The sequence below is a fragment of the Lepidochelys kempii genome, chromosome 3, assembly GCF_965140265.1.
Source record: "Lepidochelys kempii isolate rLepKem1 chromosome 3, rLepKem1.hap2, whole genome shotgun sequence".
NCBI lineage: Eukaryota > Metazoa > Chordata > Testudines > Cheloniidae > Lepidochelys > Lepidochelys kempii.
Window position 1 is genome coordinate 186,787,650 of NC_133258.1, and position 20,624 is coordinate 186,808,273.

Here is a 20,624-nt window from a genome sequence, read left to right on the forward strand (position 1 = left end):
AGCTGTGTAAGCCATTGGATGATGTGAAATTGTGAATCCATCTTAAAATTAATAATCACCAAAGGATCCTTTTAAAACCTGAGTATCCCACGTGAGTGTTCTAACCACTGGGCTATCTGCTATTCTGGGTTGGAGTGGACTGTCTCTCTGGTTTTGACCAGAAATTCAATCCTAGACCAGAGAAATTATTTTGATGAATTGACACTTTCCAAAGAAAAAATTGTTTGATAAGTTCCCAACTAGCTCTAAACATAACATGTTGCCTTTGGGAAATTGAACAGCATCCTACTGTGACTGGCAGACTATGAGGAGGGTCTGGTTCTTTGACTGCAGTACTTGCTTGGGGGTGATGGATTCTTTCATCTAAGCTTTCTGTTCTGGTGGTGGGGTGAGTTCATTAATTTACTTGAGGTAGGCAAACAATTTTTATGCCATTAAGTGGCCATTGATAGAGAGCATTTTGCATTTTTTTCTGTTCCAGTGATATGGATCATATGTGTTAAATTTCAGTTTCATATCCAGTTTACAGGGTTTCACTGTTCATCTGCTTTTACAAGGATCAAAAATTCTGATTCGGTCAGATTTCCCCAGACAAATTACATTGGCTTGGAGACAATAGGATATTATGGTTCATAAGTCTGTTTGATGCAATGTGATTTTTTTGAAATCTGTTTCTGGGGTGAAAGAGATTCTTAAATCAAAGTGATATGTATTGCCTTAGCATTGTTTGATATGATAGCTCTTGCTCAGTAGGGCCACTACTTTGGTTAACGTTGGGAAGAAGCTACAAACAACACTTTTTTCTGTGGTAGTGATCAAGATTAGCAACTATCAAAACTGCAAGAAACACTCTCTCACTCTTAGCCCTCTCACTCTTGGGCTAAATTCACTGATGGAATCAGAAACCATAACACAATTTTAATCAATGGGGTTGTGCCCACTTAAGCAAGTCCTGAATTTGAACACTGTTGTCAGCTTTCAAGAGAGCAGAATCCAGAGTTGCAGTGCAGTGAGTTAAACTGTCCCCACACAGTCCTCCTTTTGGAGATTCATGAGGCCACAACATGTATATTCTGTGGAACTCCCACTTGGGAGCATGAAAAATGCAAAAAGCAATATTTTCATGTTGCAACAAAAATAATTAATTCCTTCTGTCATCTCACTCAGCTCTACACAATGTCTCTGACAGGACTATTTCACTGCAAGAAATCAGAGTCTAAAAATATCAAAAACAGAAAGCTGTTGTTAAATAGATATTAGGTCACTTTTTTTTTTTTTACTTCTAAAAATGTAAATTTAGAAACTCATTAAATTTTGGTCCTCCTGGATTAGACATTTTAAAACAACTGCAGGAATTTCTCTGAGGGATTTTTCAAATTTGTTGATGTGATTAAGGAGAAAATGAAGGGCATGATCCAAAGCCCACTGAAGTTAATGGAAAGACACTCGTTGATTTCCAAGGGCTTTGGATCAGATCTTAAGATTCTTTTTTCCAAAAAAGTTTCTTAACTTACATATTGGGGAGGTAATAACCTATTATTACTTTCTAAAGGAAAACATAGCACTGATTCAACCTGAATGAAGTATATTGTTTGTATACAGTGGTTTGTAAGGCTCTAAATGCTTCTTTATGTGTAGTAGGAGATGGCATAGACATTGCAGATGTAAGCACTCATCCTCAAAAAAGCAGTTCCTGTTAGCAGGTAACTTTCATTTAAGGCTCAGTTCAGCTTGATTTAAAAGAGAAAATCCCACACAAAGCTACAGAGGCAGAAAACATGCTCCTTGTCTGGTCAGATGATTAATCAAAAAATTGGTTGCTGTGACAAAATTGGTTCAGAAAAGAAAAAAGCCAACGTCTTCAAAAGTTGCCTCTGATTTTGGGTTCCTCAGTGCTTGGCTGTTCAAGATGGCTTAGCGTGGGCACTGAAAGACAGATGCGCCCAGAATCAGCAGCTGTTTTTTAAAATTTTGGCAGCAAACTTCCACCGACCTCATTTTTAGATACTTTTTTTGCAGCGGGGCTCACAAATGTAAGTGATAAAAATCTTGGGAAGGAGCCTGTTCTCTTGAAATTTTCACCTTAATTTTACAGACTCAACGTTTGCTTAGTTTGGAGATGTTTCAGATAAACGTTTGTTCTTAAGGATTCTTATTCAAACCCAAACCTTAACTTTCAACCATTTAAGTTAACTCATTGCTAATTATGACTTCCTTTTATACTAGAAGGACTAAAGAGGGAACTTTATATTGATGCTTATGTCAGTATATTGATGTTTACATCAGTCCTTAGGTACTTGAGTTCTGTGCAGAGGTGCACAAAATAAATATACAACCAGGGTGGTATTTAGCTATATTACTCAAATTCTGCATCAAAGGCTCCATGCTTTTACATATGGTGAGCATGACTCATCAGATTTGCCTGCACTGCTCAGATAGCCCTTCCTTAACTTTTTCTTTCATAGTCTTTCAGCCAAAGCCAGTTGGATATTTAAATACTTTTAGAGCCACTGATAGTGAATAATAATGATCTGAACAAGGATACATTTTGAGTACATTAGTGCACTAAAATTCATGCAGAAGTGTTTTATGTGAAGCTCAGATTTTTGTGCTTTGCAGTAGGTGGAGAATGAAACAACTCTTAACCTTGTGAATTGAAATTTTTATATAATGTAGAAATCTACAGTTCCATCATCAACTGTGGCACTTTTTTTTTTAACCAAGCTCAGTGTTTTACCAGTGACCAATTTCACATATAGAGATTCTTGTACTTTCTGGGTAGTGTTAGTGCCTAGATGTTCCATGAAGTCTTATTTTGTAGAGAATATGAGCTTGCCACACAGTAATGAGTCAGTTAGCTCATTTTAACGCTGATTACTCATTGTCAGAATGTTCATTCCCATTGATATTCCAAATGAATCTGTATAGGGATTATTGATATAAGGTAAGTTAGTCAGTCCCCTTAATGTAAAATAAGTTAAACTTCATAGAATCATAGAATATCAGGGTTGAAAGGGACCTCAGGAGGTCATCTAGTCTAACCCCCTGCTCAAAGCAGGACAAATCCCCAACTAAATCATTCCAGACAGGGCTTTGTCAAGCCTGACCTTAAAAATATCTAAAGAAGGAGATTCCACCACCTCCCTAGGTAACACATTCCAGTGCTTCACCACCCTCCGAGTGAAAAAGTTTTTCCTAATATCCAACCTAAACCTCCCCCACTGCAAATTGAGACCATTACTCCTTCTTCTGCCATCAGCTACCACTGAGAACAGTCTAGATCCATCCTCTTTGGAACCCCCTTTCAGGTAGTTGAAAGCAGCTATCAAATCCCCCCTCATTCTTCTCTTCCGCAGACTGAATAATGCCAGTTCCCTCAGCCTCTCCTCATAAGTCATGTGTTCCAGTCCCCTAATCATTTTTGTTGCCCTCTGCTGGACTCTTTCCAATTTTTCCACATCCTTCTCGTAGTGTGGGGCCCAAAACTGGACACAGGACTCCAGATGAGGCCTCACCAATGTCGAATAGAGGGGAATGATAACGTCCCTCGATCTGCTGGCAATGCCCCTACTTATACATCCCAAAATGCCATTGGCCTTCTTGGCAACAAGGGCACACTGTTAACTCATATTTGGTCCCTAGTCTGTAGCGGTGCATGGGATTCTTCCGTCTTAAGTGCAGGACTCTGCACTTGACCTTGTTGAACCTCATCAGATTTCTTTTGGCCCAATCCTCTAATTTGTCTAGAGCCCTTTGTATCCTTTCCCTACCCTCACCGTATCTATCTCTCCTCCCAGTTTAGTGTCATCTGCAAACTTGCTGAGGGTGCAATCCACACCATTCTCCAGATCATTTATGAAGATATTGAACAAAACTGGCCCGAGGACCGACCCTTGGGGCACTCCGCTTGGTACCAGCTGCCAACTAGACATGGAGCCATTGATCACTACCCGTTGAGCCCGACAATTTAGCCAACTTTGTCCACCTTATAGTCCATTCATCCAGCCCATACTTCTTTAACTTGCTGGCAAGAATACTGTGGGAGACCATGTCAAAAGCTTTGCTAAAATCAAGGAACAACACGTCCACCGCTTTCCCCTCATCCACAGAGCCAGTTATCTCGTCAAACTTGGGCTTGTGTGCCTGCCTCAGTAATACATACAGAATGTACTAAGCTAGGGACTTCTGGTTTTTAATAGAATTGTATTTGCATTTAATTTAACATGAAAGTAACATTTCCAGAAGCAAACTGCAGCATTAAATTATTCCAAATCATCATCACAGGTTTTCCATTTTAACAGCTGGATATTTACATGCCTCATTAATGTTATATGTTAATAACATTGCTTATAGCTACTAATGTTAATTTATTAAGGGGTTGTTGGTGCACTTGACTTTGACCTATATGCACATTTATATTCTCATACTTATGAGTAAATTGAATTTTTTCCTAATTTCCAGTTATGCACATCCTAAAACCACTCTGCAGTTCAATAAAGTGCTAAACAATCTTCAGTTTGTGTTAGACTACAGGGGAAGGACTGATGCAAGTAAGGATTATCTAGTGCATTGGCAGAATAGTATGTGGGAACTTGCACTATGCATGTGTCAAGACTACTTATTAGTCCATATATTTTGTGAACCTTTAATGAGTGATGTTTACCGTATAAGCATTTTTAAATTTATAATATACTCACATCAGAACAGAGCTTAGGCACTGTATATATGGTCCTGTCAGACAATAATTGGGCTTTATAATTTTATAACACAATTATTATGTGAAAGGACCGTACTCTTCACACATTCCTCCATGAGTGTTTGGCTTCTCTTGTTTTGCTCAGTTTGTCTCCGGGGAGTCATGATTGTGCTGCAGGAAGGAAAAACATTTAGCACTTACCCCCTTGCACATCCATGCACCAGCCAGGCACAGTCTAGCTCCTGATAGCCTCCAGTTCCACTAACCAATGAAGGCCACTGGAAGTGCCTATGTACCTTCAGAATGTCCAGCTATATTGAGTGCTCTGCAGAAACACAAACTTTATTTTCATTTTAAAAAGTAGCTACTATGTATATTCAGCAATTGTTTTCCTCTAGCAAAAATGACATAAGCATTGTTAGCATTCAGTTCTCATGGGCAGTAGTTGCGGAGATGTCATGGTCCTTCAGATGACTATTTCCCATTTAAAGCAAACTCTAAATATGTATATTGAAAAACAAAGAAGCCATTATAGCTGCTGTCACCATACATGGGATAAAAAGTTCATAAAATTTACATTTACAGGATAGTCTTTGAAGGTTTGGAAGAGCTCTTATGTTCTATCAAATCAATAATATGAGGTACATTTTAGAATTCCATCCACACACACTGGATAGTGTACACTTTTGAAAGAGGACATACAGGAATGATTTTCTTTTCCTCTCTCCCCATTATTACACTATCTGGAAGGGAAATGAAAACGAGACTAAGATGGATTAAAATGAAAAAGTCAGTTCATCCCATTATGCATAAGCACAGGGTTATTTGAACATATGGTAACTGATATGCCTCAAAACAGATTGCTGCTGAAATCAGGGGAATCACAGACAGAAATTAATTTATGTCTCCTTGTTCTTCAGACCATAGCCCCAGTTCTACAAGGTACACTATGATCAGTCCCACTGAAGTCAGTGGGATTCTGCTGGAGTACAAGTGCTATTTGAAAGATCAGGGCCTATAGCTGGCTTCAGTTAGATGCATTGGGCCAGTTTAATCAGTTCCATGACACGTTCTGTAATAATATAAAAATGCATTTACAGTAGTTGCTGTTGAAAAGTCAGTATTTACCTAGTGTAACTGCAGGTATTTCAATATATCTAGAATGGAAAATAACTGGTATTTCACTTGTGTAAATGTTTACTTTTTAATGGCAGCTCCTGTAAGAAGTAATTTGGTAATCATTAATTAATAGGTTTTTAGAACTGTTGTCTGCCTGAAAGCAAGCCTGTGAGTGCAGTGTGAATTGTGTTGATAAATTGCATAGTCAATTACTTGACCACAGTTTGGTTTGGTATGAAACATACTCAAGAGGCCAAATAACCAATTTTAGTCAGGTTTATTGCTCTAAGCCAATAATAATATAGTTACAGGACAAAGATTCTACACAATACCAATCTCCAGGAAGCCTCTTTTGCAGCAATGTTACATTCACCTTATACAGGAGGTGTGTTCCCCAAGTTATAAATTTCAGCTGTTATTATTTATATGATGGTTTTACTAGTTACACATTGTGACACTCTGTACCTAAGGGGAACACCCAGCACCGCCATGTTCACCCTTATAAAATGATTGTGTGGTATCCAATGCAAAGTTGTGTGTCTTCAAAAGGCTCATGAGGCACTGAGTAATGTTGTTATAGTGATGTCATAGTAATTGTTGTTATGGTAATGTTATAGGTTGTAATTTCATGTATATAGTTATGAGGCTGAAAATGTGTCCTCATAGCTTAAAACAGGCCCAGGCAAAACTCTCCAAGAGCAGAGAGGCAGTTCATACCTCATCAGGGCATGTATGGGACAAATCCAGCCCAGCCTCTCAGGAACAAAGGACACTGGCCTAGGCAGCAACAAAGGATCTGTTTGACTCTCGAGTGAGTCACCCCCATTCCTTTGGTCAGTTTGGGACTACGATGAGGTAATGATCACCTGACCCTGAAGGGGGGAGGCAAAGCCAAGAGGGAAGAAATAACATGATAAAAGGGAGAGACGTTTGCCATGCTCTTCCTCTCTCTTCCACCTCCATCTACAGATATCACCACCAAGTGACTGAAGCGCTGATCAAAGGGGAGAGCCTGGCTGAAGAGCAACCAGCCAGCCTGTGGTGAGAAGCATCTAAGTTTGTAAAGGCACTGAAAGTGTTAAGATCAGCTTAGAAAAATGCATTTTGCTTTTATTTCGTTTGACCAAATCTGATTTGTTGTGCTTTGACTTATAATCACTTAAAATCTATCTTTGTAGTTAATAAATTTGTTTGTTTATTATTCCTGGAGCAGTGCGTTTGGTTTGAAGCATCTCAGAGACTCTCCTTGGAATAAGAAGCCTGGTACATATCAATTTCTTTGTTAAATTGACGAACTCATATAAGCTTAGTGTCCAGTGCATAACTGGACACTGCAAGATGGAGGTTCCTAGGGTTGTGTCTGGGACCAGAGATTTTGGCTAGTATCATTCAGTTGCACAATCCAAGGAGCAGCATACATGCCAGAGGCTGTATGTGAACAGCCCAGGAATGGGGGTTCTCACAGCAGAGCAGGGTAAGGCTGGCTCCCAGAGTCAAGGATTTGAGTGACCTAGCAGATCACCAGTCTGGATAACACTAGAGGGGAACATCACACACATCTCTTGACATGTAACTAAAATCCAACCTGTTTGTCCCAGTTCCCTAACTTGGTGTTCTGTTCTTTCCTTATCTTTGTTTTGGATACTAACATTTCAGGTACTGATCCATGGAGGTACTGCCATAGCTTGTACTAAGACATAGAACAAATGTATCTTGATTTTGACAAGTTTCTTGTTTGCTTATGCCAAAGCTTACTTAAAGGTTTTATGGGATATTTCGCATAAGAGAACAGGATTGTAGTAAAGGTACAGGCCAATTTAGAACTGCTATACTATTTGTGCTTAATGCTATTTGTGCTGAATGCATACTAACATATATAGGGTGTGGCCAGTAGATATTATCAATATAATATATACATATGCTAGCCAGCATATAGTGGTCAACCATTCCATACAGTAATAAGATGCACTAGTTTATTTGATTTTAGTGATGTTACACCAGCAGTGAATTTGTCCCTTACGGGATGCAGTAATTTGACCTTGATGTATTTTTTTGTATTTCAGTATCATATCTTTTTGAATAAGATGCACTGATATTTCAATTGACCTGGACTCATGGAATATGCCTCCTCTACATGCTTAGGTACTTAGGGCCAGATTCTGATGCCCTTACTCATGTTGAATAGAAACTTACTTTGAGAGGAATATCACTGAAATCAGCGGGACTACTTGAGCAGAAAGGTGCCAATCCTGCACAGATAGTTGGTTCTCTGTACCCATACAAAGCACCGCTGAAATCCACTTTGGTTTACTTACAGAATCAGGTCAGAAGGTACTGCTTAGCATGAGTAAAAGTGGCAAAATCTGGGCTTATTAATTAATTATAAATAAAATTGCTATAAATAAAATTGTAAAAACATTTACCCAGAGTTAGCACACCACATGACCATGATATATCCTATTCTCAGGAAAATACCTGGAGTATATCAGATGCTGTGATGTGGAAACTCTGGATAAATAGTGGCTTTTTAATAGTCACTTCTGTAAATGCATTAATATCAATTGTGTTGGATCACATTGTGGACATGTGTTTAAATTGCTTTCTATAGGTGCTTTGTATCTGCTATAATCTCATCTGTTAAGTATTTTAAAATAATTGATACATGATTAAAGTATTTTCTAAAGAAACTTATTTATTTAAAATTTCTATTAATCATTTCTTAATTATTACATTATTGATGTTACTTTAATTTTACATGTTACTGAATGTACTCTGCCACAATATGCAGTTACCTTCTCCCTAATAATATTGAGCTGAAGTGTACTGTATTGAGGGCAAGATTAATACTAAAACATTATACATAATGTCCAGTTCTAACAAGAAAAATAGGCATGAATCTCTATTAATTCGCAGTCCTGTTGCCTGTTTTGAGTTTCCTGTCTTTAATGGCTTCAAAGTGAAAGACCTGCAAAATTTGTCCTAAAAGAATTAAAATTCTTAAGCAATTTACATTTTGTGCTATAATTTTGGTTTGGTAAGAACTATATCCACATAAAGGGCAAGGTTTTCAAAATTGCTCAGTGTTAGTCTAACTCTGTTCCTATTGAAATCAGTAGGAACTTTAGCAGTAGTGGGTCAAAAGTTCAACAGAGAAACTTTCATCACACTAGCTGCAGATGATCTATTGGGGGAAAGAAACACAGAGTATTTCAGTATATGTAATGTGGCAGAGCTATATCTATATATATAACTGTATAAAACATTTATCCTGTGTTAGTAGTGTTTACATTTAATCATTTTTATTGTATATTATGAGAGCCCTAATCAGTGCATTCTTGGAAAACAGATACTAAAAAATCTTGCAAGCGCTGCTTTTCCTGGAGTGAGACAATATTTGCCTGTAGTATTTATTGACAAAATGTGTTTGAGTGGAGGACACATTACAATAAACACATTTCTGCTTGTTTTACATGATGGTATTTAAGATTTCTTAGGCAATCACATTAAAATAAATGAAGAACACAATAGTTAATGGTTCAGCAAGGCCCAGAACTCATTACAGCCCCCAGATTGAGTAGCTGGGGGGAGAGGCTCAGTGGGTAGTGTGAGCAAACCTTACTCTCCTTAGTGTAGAGCCACTCTGGTATATCCAAAGAAGCTACTTCAGCCCAATCCAAGTCCTTAATCAAGAAACAGTCCCGTTGGTCTGTTCAATAGACATCATCACGTTGTTTCAATCACTGGTTTCACTATAGCTGTAATTTGTAGAGCTCTTATGGTTTTCTAAAACAGAAACAAGCAAGAAAACAAAGAACACAGAACTTTCTATACTCAGAGGAGAGATGCTGTTTCTCACACCTGCCCGCACTAAATAATTCAAATTAACTAATCAAAACCAATTTGGCACCTCTCTGCTGTCACTGCATATTAATAAACCTGTCCGTGCAGATTCCCATCATGGTTTATTTATGACTGGACCATTGTTTGAACTATTTTATTGTGTAGGGCTGGAGCAGTCAAGTGTTCCTTAGACCAGTGTTTTCTCAATGACCGGTCTATGAACCGGCGCCAGTCCCTAAGATCTCTGTGACAGTTTAGGAAGGCAACAAGCCAGTTCCAGGTATAAAAAGGTTAAGAAATGTTTAGGTCATTCATGTTTAAGTTATGGTGTCTAAAATATTTGGCCTAAATGGCTCCCTTCCATGTAGGATTTAGTGAGGTGAACTCTGTGTCGATGCATTACTTCTTCCTTTGATGTGGGAGGAAGCAGTGAGATACATCATAGATTTATGGTTGGGTCTCTGAAGGTGTTGGCGGGAGAGAAGTCTGTCATGCAGGAGCTCTTCCTCTCTCTAGCCCCAAAGCCCCACTTCAGTCCAAGGACACCTAGCCACATGGTGTTAGTCTGGAGTGGCTTCTGGACATTCCCCAAATGGCAAAATGTGATGTTATCACCTTCTTTCCTTGCTTTTGGGGCTGTTAGTTTGTCCTTTATTCCCTTTGCACTGTGCAGCACAAGGGAGCACCTTGACCTTTTGTTATCCACATGTGGAAGGGGCAGTATTATTTCCCAAAACAGAAGTGTTTTTAAACTGAGAAACAAATTTTGAGAAGAGGAGCACTTACATAAGGGGACAATGAACTTTGAAAGTGTCCCTGTGTAAGGGGACTGTTGCCCCCTTACTAACATTCAGTGGGGGTGTTTTGGTTGGCTAGCTCCCAGTACTAAAAAGGGGGAAGGGTCGATGCGGAATCAGGACCCTGAGACTGACAGCCCCCAGGAACAATGGGGAGAGGCCAGTGCTCCAGGTCAGCCTGAATGACAGTGCAAGCAGGCTAATCAGGGAGTCGGGAGGCCGGGGGGGTCCCGTCCTCTGTGTGAGCTAGATTTGCCTGGTTCAGACAGAGTGGGGCCGAGCTAAGGAGAAAGCAGGGGCCCAAGCTAAGCTGGGGTGCAGAGCTGTGCCAGATCCAGAGGGACCAGAAAAGCAGCCCAGAGAGAGCAGACCCTGTCCTGGGAGCAGAGCTGCAGCCCCAAAGCCAGAGGCACAGCCCAGAGAGAGCAAACTTGCCCTGGGAGGAGAGCTGCAGCAACTAGAGCCAGAGAGGCCAGAAAAGCAGCCCAGGAAGCAGGTCAGTGCTGGGAGCAGAGCTGCAGCAACCAGAGCCAGAGGGGCTAAAGAAGCAGCCCAGGGAGCTGGAGGCAGAGCAGCAGCAGTAGTGCAGAGACAGAGTGGTGCAACTGGGGCTGGAGCAGTCTGGAGCTGGGTGCGGTGAGCAGCTGGGGAGACTGAGGGGGGCCCTGGGCAGCAGGCCCACCACAGAGAGACGCCTCAGCCAACAAGGCTCTGCAGGCCAGGCTTGGATCATAACCCCGACAGGGCGGGGGCGACACTGGGAAGAAGGGTCCTACCACTTAGAGCCTGAGAGCGTGTGGCCATCACCAGAGCAAGTGTCCAACCCACAGCATCCCTGCAGCACAGCCACGGCCTGAGAAGAAGGCCTGGGACTTACAAGGAACAGACTGTGAATGGCCCTGACATTCCAGAGACACTGTTTGTGATGTTCCCCACCACAAAGCGGGTTGATGTGTTTCCTTTAACCGTTCCCATTTTTCCTTATTCTTTTTAAAATTAATTGTTGATTAAATAACTTGCATTTGCTTTAACTTGTATGTAATGGTCAGTGGGTCAGAGAAGTGCCTAGTGCAGAGAGAGTACCCCGGAGTGGGGACACTCTAGGTGACCACAGCAGCATTGGGGGGTTAAGCCCCTCAGGAATCCTGGGCCCAGCCTTGTTGGGATTACGAGGACTCTGCCAGACAGGAGAGTGGAAGGGGAGTCCTCAAGAGCAGGGAGGCCAATGGGTAAAGGAAGTGGGAGTGAGGACTCAGATCCTTTTGCTAGCCCACTTCACCGGGGTAGTACAGAAGCCAGGAAATTTCCCCACAATAGCGGGACTATTCCCCTGCTTACACCTGTAAAGGTAAGTTAAAAGTGGAGCTTGAACCATGTGTGTGCCCTTTGAAAGTGTGCTTTGGTCCAGATTCTCCCTTCCACTTCCTGTCTTATCCTATCAGTGTTTCTTCTCTTCAAGCCTTGCTCACATCCACACCATAAGAAAACTAGCATGCTCTGCTTCAGAGTAGTGTCACAAAGGAGACTTATGTGGGAAAGTAGCTTTGTGATTTCCATCAGCTCACCACTGGCTTTTTCACTGGAAACTGTGTGAAATTTTCTAGCATCTCTGCTATTCAGTGGCACAGTTTTCAAGCTGAAACTTCAAAGTTGGGCAGAGCAGCATTTGCAAAAAATGAATCTTTGGTTGACAGCTCACTGCAAATGGAAGGGCAGAGAAACAGCCAAAACAGTGAAAACTCGGTGTGAATGACAGGTAAAGATAAAATAAATGGCAAAAAATAGGTAAGGCCAAATGTTATGTCAGTTTTAATGGCCAAAGCTCAATAGAGTTACTATAGATGAATAGTATTGCAAGTGAGAGCAAAATTTGGCCCTTAAATGAAAGGGACATATAAATTAGATCCCTAATATAAAATTAATCTTGGCACAGGTTACACTATTATTACTAAAATCGTTAGTCTTTCTACAGTCTCCTATTCTAAAGCTGCATAAAAAGTTTCACACTTAGGGTACGTATACGTGCTCAGTGGTGTAAATCCCTGGGGGCTCTGGGCATGCCACTCTGGCTACACTGCTGTTTTCAGCATACTAAATCGAGGAGAAGTAGTGCAGAAATGTCTACGCAAGCAGGGAATCACACCTCCCAGCTCAAATGTATCCATATGGTGAAACTGTCTATCTAAAATTAAAGGATTGTAGATATTGACTAGTAGAACTGAAGAGACTGATGAGTAAAGAGTACTTTATTATAAAATAATTTGTCCAGACAAACGCTAAGAAATCACTGTTTTGTTAAGATATATATTGTGTAATAGATATTGGCATGATCACATTTGACAATACAGATCTAGGGCCTGGTTCTTCAACTTCTTGCAAATCAGTGGACTTCTGCTCTTGCACAGAATGGCATTGACTTCTCTAGGACTCAGCGTGGGCTCAACAATCTGCCTGCATGCCGGAAATTGAATTAGAATTCTAAGCTGGAATTCCTTCCACATACAGTACAGGTTAAAAATCCATTTTTGAAAATCTCAGGCATATTAAGTTTAATTACACACACATTTTCAGAAGAATTAAATGATCTGTGATTGATTGCTGTCTTCAGCCATACAATCATTGCAGTAGTGCATTTGAGTTGAATATAGCAAACCCCAAATTTCTGCTGAAATTCTAAATTCTGCCCTGACTCTCCTTCCCTTCTTCCCCCCGCCCCACCTCCCAGTCAGCAGGCACAGGTCCTCTCTGGCCTCCTCTTTATGTCCTTGTCCTAATGGGCTCCTACTTAATCCCTTCCTTGCCTTCCTAGTGAGGAGTAGAGCCCATCACAAGTTCTTTATATTATTTATCTTTCTATTTCTACACTAAGAGCAAGGTTGTTAAGAACAATCTGCTCTAAGGAGCTGTATGTAGCTGTGATGCCCCCAGAGTGGACTCGGAGTCAAAATACCAGCACCAGATTACTTCCCTCTCCATACCAGCCTTGCTGTGCCGGTTGGTGACTGCATCCTGAAACCCAGAGCTGTATCCACTTCCTGTCCTGCCTGCCTACTTGCCACCCACCGGTGCAGGAGTGCAGAGTAAGATACAGAATAATTAGAAGATTTGGGCACAGTTTGCTGCTAATTAGATTACACGTTTGCCCATGACACTGATCTTTAAAATAATATGACCCATTTTTGTACTTAGAAAAATATGGAGGTAGTTATTAATGCTGATGCATATTGGACAGAGAGATAAAAGAGGAGAACACAGACCTATAAACAAGGGGAAACAAAATTTTATATCTGCTTTGAATTTTTTAGGGCAAAATGCCATAGTTCAATAAATTCCCACTATACTAATTGTTATGGGAGGGAATCATAAATGAAAGTAGGCTAACAATAGAATACATGTTTAATTATATTATATACATGTTTAACGATAAATTCCGAACAAAAACTTGGTTCATATTGGTAAAAGTATCAACAGAGGGACTGAGTCTGCCCTCAGATGTATGCATGCACCTACTTTTAAAGTTTAAAGCAGAGGTTCTCAAACTGTGGTCCGTGGACCACCAGTGGTCTGCGAGCTCCATTCAGGAGGTCTGTGGATAGTTCCCTCAAAGGTGTGCGACTGGGCAGCCGCACACAAGAGAATGAAGGGTCACCTACCTAATTAGTGGAGCCGCGCAGGTGTGGCTCCAGTAATTAGGTGCCTGGACCCTGGAGAAGATGCACATGTAAGGTGAGGTGGTGGCATTGGGGGGAATAGGACTAGTTGGGAGGGGGCACTGGGGTGAGAAGAGTGGGTGGGAGGAATTTGGGATGTGCAGGGCTGCGATGGATGGAGAAACAGGTGAGTTTCCCTAGCTCCAGGGCTGTGGCTGCTGGGGAGAGACAGCCCTCCTTCCCACCCTCAGCTCAGGGGCTGCCACGGCAGGGTAGAGAGGGAGAGACCCCCCTCCTTTCCAGCCCCAGCCTGGGGACTGCTGCGGCGGGGTAGAGAGGGCACATCTATCGCATTAGAAAGGTTAAACTACTGATATGAAAATATGAGTTGTACGCTTTTTATTTATAGAACAAAAAAAGTTTATTATGTTTTTTTTTTAATATAGTGCTTTTCTCCAAAGCGCTTTACAATAGTTAGCTAATGGTACAAACAGCATTTGGAAAGATCCTTAATTGGTCCACCGAGACTCTCAGCAATTTTCAAGTGGTCTGTGGGAAAAAAAAAGTTTGAGAACCACTGGTCTAAAGGGCATAATTTGGCTCATAGTCTGTTAACAAGTTGATTTATTGTAAACCTACATTTGCAGTGTACAGTGAATACGCTAATGAAAAGAATACACACATGCACACACCATAAAAATGGGCCTCTTGCAGAATTGGATCCCTGTTGTAGGGGGAAAAAAGTACAGTTAACTTGTTAAACAATATCTCTAATGTGTTGAATCTATAGGTATTTTCCTACATATATAGCAAAGTACATATTTCTTCTAGAGGTTTTCCTTAATATATCTAACATGGTAAAGGCAAACTTTGCTGAGCATGAAAATTTTTGCTACACTTTAATGCTGGTTTTACTATAGTGTATGATGGGATTCAAGGGATAAAACTTCTTACTGGGATCGTTGCCTGTGTTTCAGTGTCTTATGTACATTATGACTTTCCCTATCAAACAGAATATTCTGTAGTTCTCAGATCATTACAAAACATTATCTTGGTTAAAATCCTCCAAAATGCCTCATGAGACTTCATCCAGAATGGGGATTTCCTGAAAATTGTGGAAGATTTGGTATTTGATGTTTTTGTTTCAAAATGTAGAAGGCTCATTCCTTACTACATTTCAGTAAATGATATGCCAGCATTACTTAATTAAATATGTGGTCTTTGTTTGATTCGGTGTTGTATGCTTAACATGCAATATTTGGTAGGTGATGTATTCTTATTAGATTATTATTAAATTTAATACAGTATATGATGCAGTTGATTCAACAGTCAATTTTTCTGATTTAATAACAAAATGCTATCGGTTTGATAAGTGACATACTCGACAACATTAAGCAACAACTTTAGGATTTAGACATTTTGGACTGTATACATTAAGATTTTAAAGGAGGAAGACTTCTAGAGGATTTGTAGTATGAGATATTCGGTGACATATGTGATACTCTTCCAGTATTTGTTTTCCAGTGTGATAAACAAGTTTTACAAGGAAATGTACACAAAGTATTTTAAAACTTAATGTATATTCCATGCACTCTTGAGTTGCTATAATATTTCTGGATTCTGAATTGGAAAATTTGCATTCTTTTTCATATAAAGGCAGTTTTCTGAATCAGCAGATTTGGTAGAATGCTTTTACAGCTGGAAGATAAAAGACTAAGTAAATGTATAAATTATAGGCACTGTAGGCTGATTTTTACAAGAATAATTGTGGTTCCCTGTCTTTAGTGATGAAAGACTTTTCTTTCTATACCCTTTGAGTGTTTTAAACATTGTAATGTAATTGCTACTGGATAAGAGAGCACAGTACGATACACAGAGGCCAACATTTTTCAGTGTTCAGTTAATTTTGAATATCTGTTTTTGGGTGCCTGACTTGAGACATCTAGAATCATAGAATCTCAGGATTGGAAGGGACCTCAGGAGGTCATCTAATCCAACCTCCTGCTCAAAGCAGGACAATCTGAAGCTGATTTTCGTAGATACTGAATGTCTGCAACTCCTCAGAAATTCAGGCCTTGATGTCAGTGGGATTCATCTTATGGGCCAGGAAATCCACTGCAAGACAGGTGGAATTTGAAGACTTCAGGGCTGCGATTGTGTCATTTGGCAGAGCGCATTGAAATAGATGGTTAATCGCATGATGAAATTACCACCATGTTTAGCTCTAACATGGTCACCTTGCTGGAGTGTCTGCAGAGAAATCGAGGATTAAATAAATGCGGAGAGCTACCTTCTCACTACTAGAGAAGCCCCCTCCAGGTCAGGCTTTAAGGCACATATTGTACAATAGCATTGAGAAGTAAGCATAGAGGCTTATCTGTTTTGTGGCTAAAGAGAGGACTTTTTTTCCAGTTGTGTAGTCAGTTAGGCCAGTGGCTCTCAACCAGGGGTCCAGGCGCACCCGGGGGCTGTGAGCAGGTTTCAGGTGGTCCTCCAAAATAAACCAGAGAGCAGTGCCAGCGTTAGATTCACTGGGGCCCAGGGCAGAAAGCTGAATCCTGAGCCCCGCTGTGCAGGGCTGAAGCTGAAGCCCGAGCAACTTAGCTTCACAGGCCCCCTGTGGCGTGAGGCCTTGGGCAGTTGCTCTGTTTGCTACCCCCTAACGCCAGCCCTGGCTTTTAATCTACTGAAAAACACTTATGGTGGCACGGGTGGGCTGTGGGATTTTTCTAGCATGTGGGGGTGTGGGGGACTCAGAAGGAAAAAGGTTGAAAACCCCTTAGTTATGCTGTACTTTTATTTATATGCACACACATGCAAAGAAGTGAAAAGAAAAGGATTGCAAAGATGCCAAAGATATTGTATCTGGATGTGACACTTTTTGTAAGCACAACATGCAGCTTGTCAGACCACAGCAGGTATGGAAATATGTTTCAGTTTGCAACATATGTTGACAGCTTAATAACAGTAAGTTTCATAGACTCTGATTAGGGACACTGTTGACTAGGTTTCTAAAATACTTCATATACTAATGCCAGTATTTTAAATAAAACATTGTAAAATATCACACAGGCAGTAAATATCGTGCTGTAATAAATGTGACATCATAAGTTCTGTAAGTCAGCTATGATACATCTTTCAAACTAAAATATTTTCAATTGTGATTTTAATGTCTAATTTCATACTCTGAAAGGAAGTTACTAGCTAAAGGAATGAATTGGCTATGTGGCATTGTTAACAGCCAGTATTAGACTAGCTATTACATGAGCCACTATAAGAACTTTAGAAAATTAGGAGACCTCATTGCATAATCAATTACAGTGAAACAATAATGTTTGTTACCCACAGTTAACAATTTTATTAGCCAATGCTTTGATGCTAAATTTGAGGGATCACAATACTTCAGAAGAAACTCTTGTCTGTAGTAATGACTGTTTTGAGGAGGGTGGCCGTATTAAAAAAAAAATCAATTTTTCAGTTTTGGTTTATAGTCAATTCTTTACCAATTTTAACATAAGAAGCATTTTGCTCAGTGATTAAAAATGAGATAGACTAGACAAGATGACTTACCCAAAGTAAAAAAATTATTATTTATTACTTATTTCCTCTCTGCTTTTACTTTTTTCAAACATATGTACATTCCTCTGGCTTCCATAGTAGCAGATTTGTTTCATTTGATAGTTTAATTTGAGGTCAAGTTTTCTTTTTTTCCCATTCTCTAAGCTTCAAAGACAAATATGAGCTTATTTCTCAGTTGCTTCCTAACAAAAGCATGTAGGGACAAAAGATTGAAAGCTGCTCCTGCGATATCTCCCCTACTTTATATTCTGACAAGAGCTGAGCAAGGACTGATATATGCACTCGAGACACAAATAAAAACCTGTCTTTATTAATGTGTAAAATAATTCAGTGATTGTCATAAAATCAACAGCAATGATCAAGTGATTACAGTGCATATATTGCTTATGGAATATCAGTACGTCAAGCTAATAGAGATCAGTTGAAGATAAGTGTTCGTATGTCAGGGACTGGATGGCCCAGGAAATTGATAAGGGGAGACAGGTCTTTTCGCCCTTAGACTGCTAGTTTAAATCCAGAAAGTGTCAGCTGGGACTGGAAGCCATTGCTGTTCAGCCAGTGTCTTCTCAGTGGCGGTTGTGAAACGAAAGGCTGGTCTCAGGCTTGTTATATCAATAGAGAAGAGTCCGTGTCGCAAAAAGCATCATCAAGCTTTGGCACCCTTGCTGGAAGTTTCAGCAGACAAGCCAAGAGCTGAATAAGCTTGGAGACTGAGGCACAGTAATAGCGTGTCATGGTGCCAAAATTGTACTTATCCTCTGGTCAATAGAGGATGTTACTTCCGGGGCTGACAGTACGTCACCTTTCACAAGCATTTAGCCTTGGTGTTGCGATATCACAGTGGTAGGTGCCTTATAAAAAAACCCTCAGATCTATCTATCTGTTCAGGGTTGTGTACTGGTCACCACAGTTTGAGTGCCTCACAAGTTAAGTAGAATGGCATAGTGAAATCTCTAGTGGGCTTCATAGGGTCTTTAGCCCCTGCCCCTTCTCTGATTTTAAAAAGCACTTCTTGGGTAGTTTTTTGGGAGCTGGGTGCAGTTGTTGAAAAGACAATACTTAAATTCACTCACAGTTATAAGGAATTATCTAAAAAGAGTGATTGTTGTCAAGGAAAGTGTAGGGGACAATTTCCTGGTGCAAGTGCTGGAGGAACCAACTAGGGGCAGAGCTCTTCTTGACTTGCTGCTCACAAACCGGGAAGAATTAGTAGGGGAAGCAAAAGTGGATGGGAACCTGGGAGGCAGTGACCATGAGAAGGTCAAATTCAGAATCTTGACACAGGGAAGAAAGGAGACCAGCAGAATACTGACCCTGGACTTCAGAAAAGCAGACTTTGACTTCCTCAGGGAACTGATGGGCAGGATCCCCTGGGAGAATAACATGAGGGGGAAAGGAGTCCAGGAGAGCTGGCTGTATTTTAAAGAATCCTTATTGAGGTTACAGGGACAAACCATCCCGATGTGTAGACAGAATAGTAAATATGGCAGGCAACCAGCTTGGCTTAACAGTGAAATCCTTGCTGCTCTTAAATACAAAAAAGAAGCTTACAAGAAGTGGAAGATTGGACAAATGACCAGGGAAGAGTATAAAAATATTGCTCGGGCTTCCAGGAGTGAAATCAGGAAGGCCAATTCACACCTGGAGTTGCAGCTAGCAAGAGATGTTAAGAGTAACAAGAAGGGTTTCTTCAGGTATGTTAGCAACAAGAAGAAAGTCAAGGAAAGTGTGGGCCCCTTACTGAATGAAGGAGGCAACCTAATGACAGAGGATGTGGAAAAAGCTAATGTACTCAATGCTTTTTTTGCCTCTGTCTTCATGAACAAGGTCAGCTCCCAGACTACCGCACTGGGCAGCACAGCATGGGGAGGAAGTGACCAGCCTTCTGTGGAGAAAGAAGTGGTTCGGGACTATTTAGAAAAGCTGGATGAGCACAAGTCCATGGGGCCGGATGGGCTGCATCCAAGAGTGCTAAAGGAGTTGGCGGATGTGATTGCAGAGCCATTGGCCATTATCTTTGAAAACTCATGGCGATCTGGGGAAGTCCCGGTTGTCTGGAAAAAGGCGAATGTAGTGCCCATCTTTAAAAAAGGGAAGGAGGAGGATCCTGGGAACTACAGGCCAGTCAGCCTCACCTCAGTCCCTGGAAAAATCATGGAGCAGGTCCTCAAGGAATCAATTCTGAAGCACTTAGGGGAGAGGAAAGTGATCAGGAACAGTCAGCATGGATTCACCAAGGGCAAGTCATGCCTGACTATTCTAATTGCCTTCTATGACGAGATAACTGGCTCTGTGGATGAGGGGAAAGCAGTGGACATGTTGTTCCTTGACTTTAGCAAAGCTTTTGACAAGGTCTCCCACAGTATTCTTGCCAGCAAGTTAAAGAAGTATGGGCTGGATGAATGGACTATAAGGTGGATAGAAAGTTGGCTAGATTGTCGGGCTCAATGGGTAGTGATCGATGGCTCCATGTCTAGTTGGCAGCCGGTATCAAGCGGAGTGCCCCAAGGGTCGGTCCTCGGGCCAATTTTGTTCAATATCTTCATAAATGATCTGGAGGACGGTGTGGATTGCACCCTCAGCAAGTTTGCAGATGACACTAAACTGGGAGGAGAGGTAGATACGCTGGAGGGTAGGGATAGGATACAGAGGGGCATATACAAATTGGAGGATTGGGCGAAAAGAAATCTGATGAGGTTCAACAAGGACAAGTGCAGAGTCCTGCATTTACGACAGAAGAATCCCATGCACCGCTACAGACTAGGGACCAAATGGCTCGGCAGCAGTTCTGCAGAAAAGGACCTAGGGGTGACAGTGGACAAGAAGCTGGATATGAGTCAACAGTGTGCCCTTGTTGCCAAGAAGGCCAATGGCATTTTGAGATGTATATGTAGGGGCATTGCCAGCAGATCGAGGGACGTGATCGTTCCCCTCTATTCAACA

At 40.9% G+C, this 20,624-nt stretch overlaps 1 protein-coding gene across 6 annotated transcripts in view; it reads left to right on the top strand.

The window, feature by feature from the left end:
• The window catches only part of CCDC85A (coiled-coil domain containing 85A), a 192,575-nt gene that overhangs the window by 106,270 nt on the left and 65,681 nt on the right, over positions 1 to 20,624 (top strand). The window contains exon 3 of one of the 6 annotated variants that reach the window (XM_073339347.1): positions 7,879 to 8,167. The exons of the other annotated variants lie outside the window; for them this stretch is intronic. Coding sequence (XP_073195448.1) covers positions 7,879 to 7,898 — 20 coding nt within the window. The 3' untranslated portion in view covers positions 7,899 to 8,167. Of the gene's footprint in view, positions 1 to 7,878; positions 8,168 to 20,624 lie in introns of those variants that run through there. 6 annotated transcript variants of the gene reach the window in all.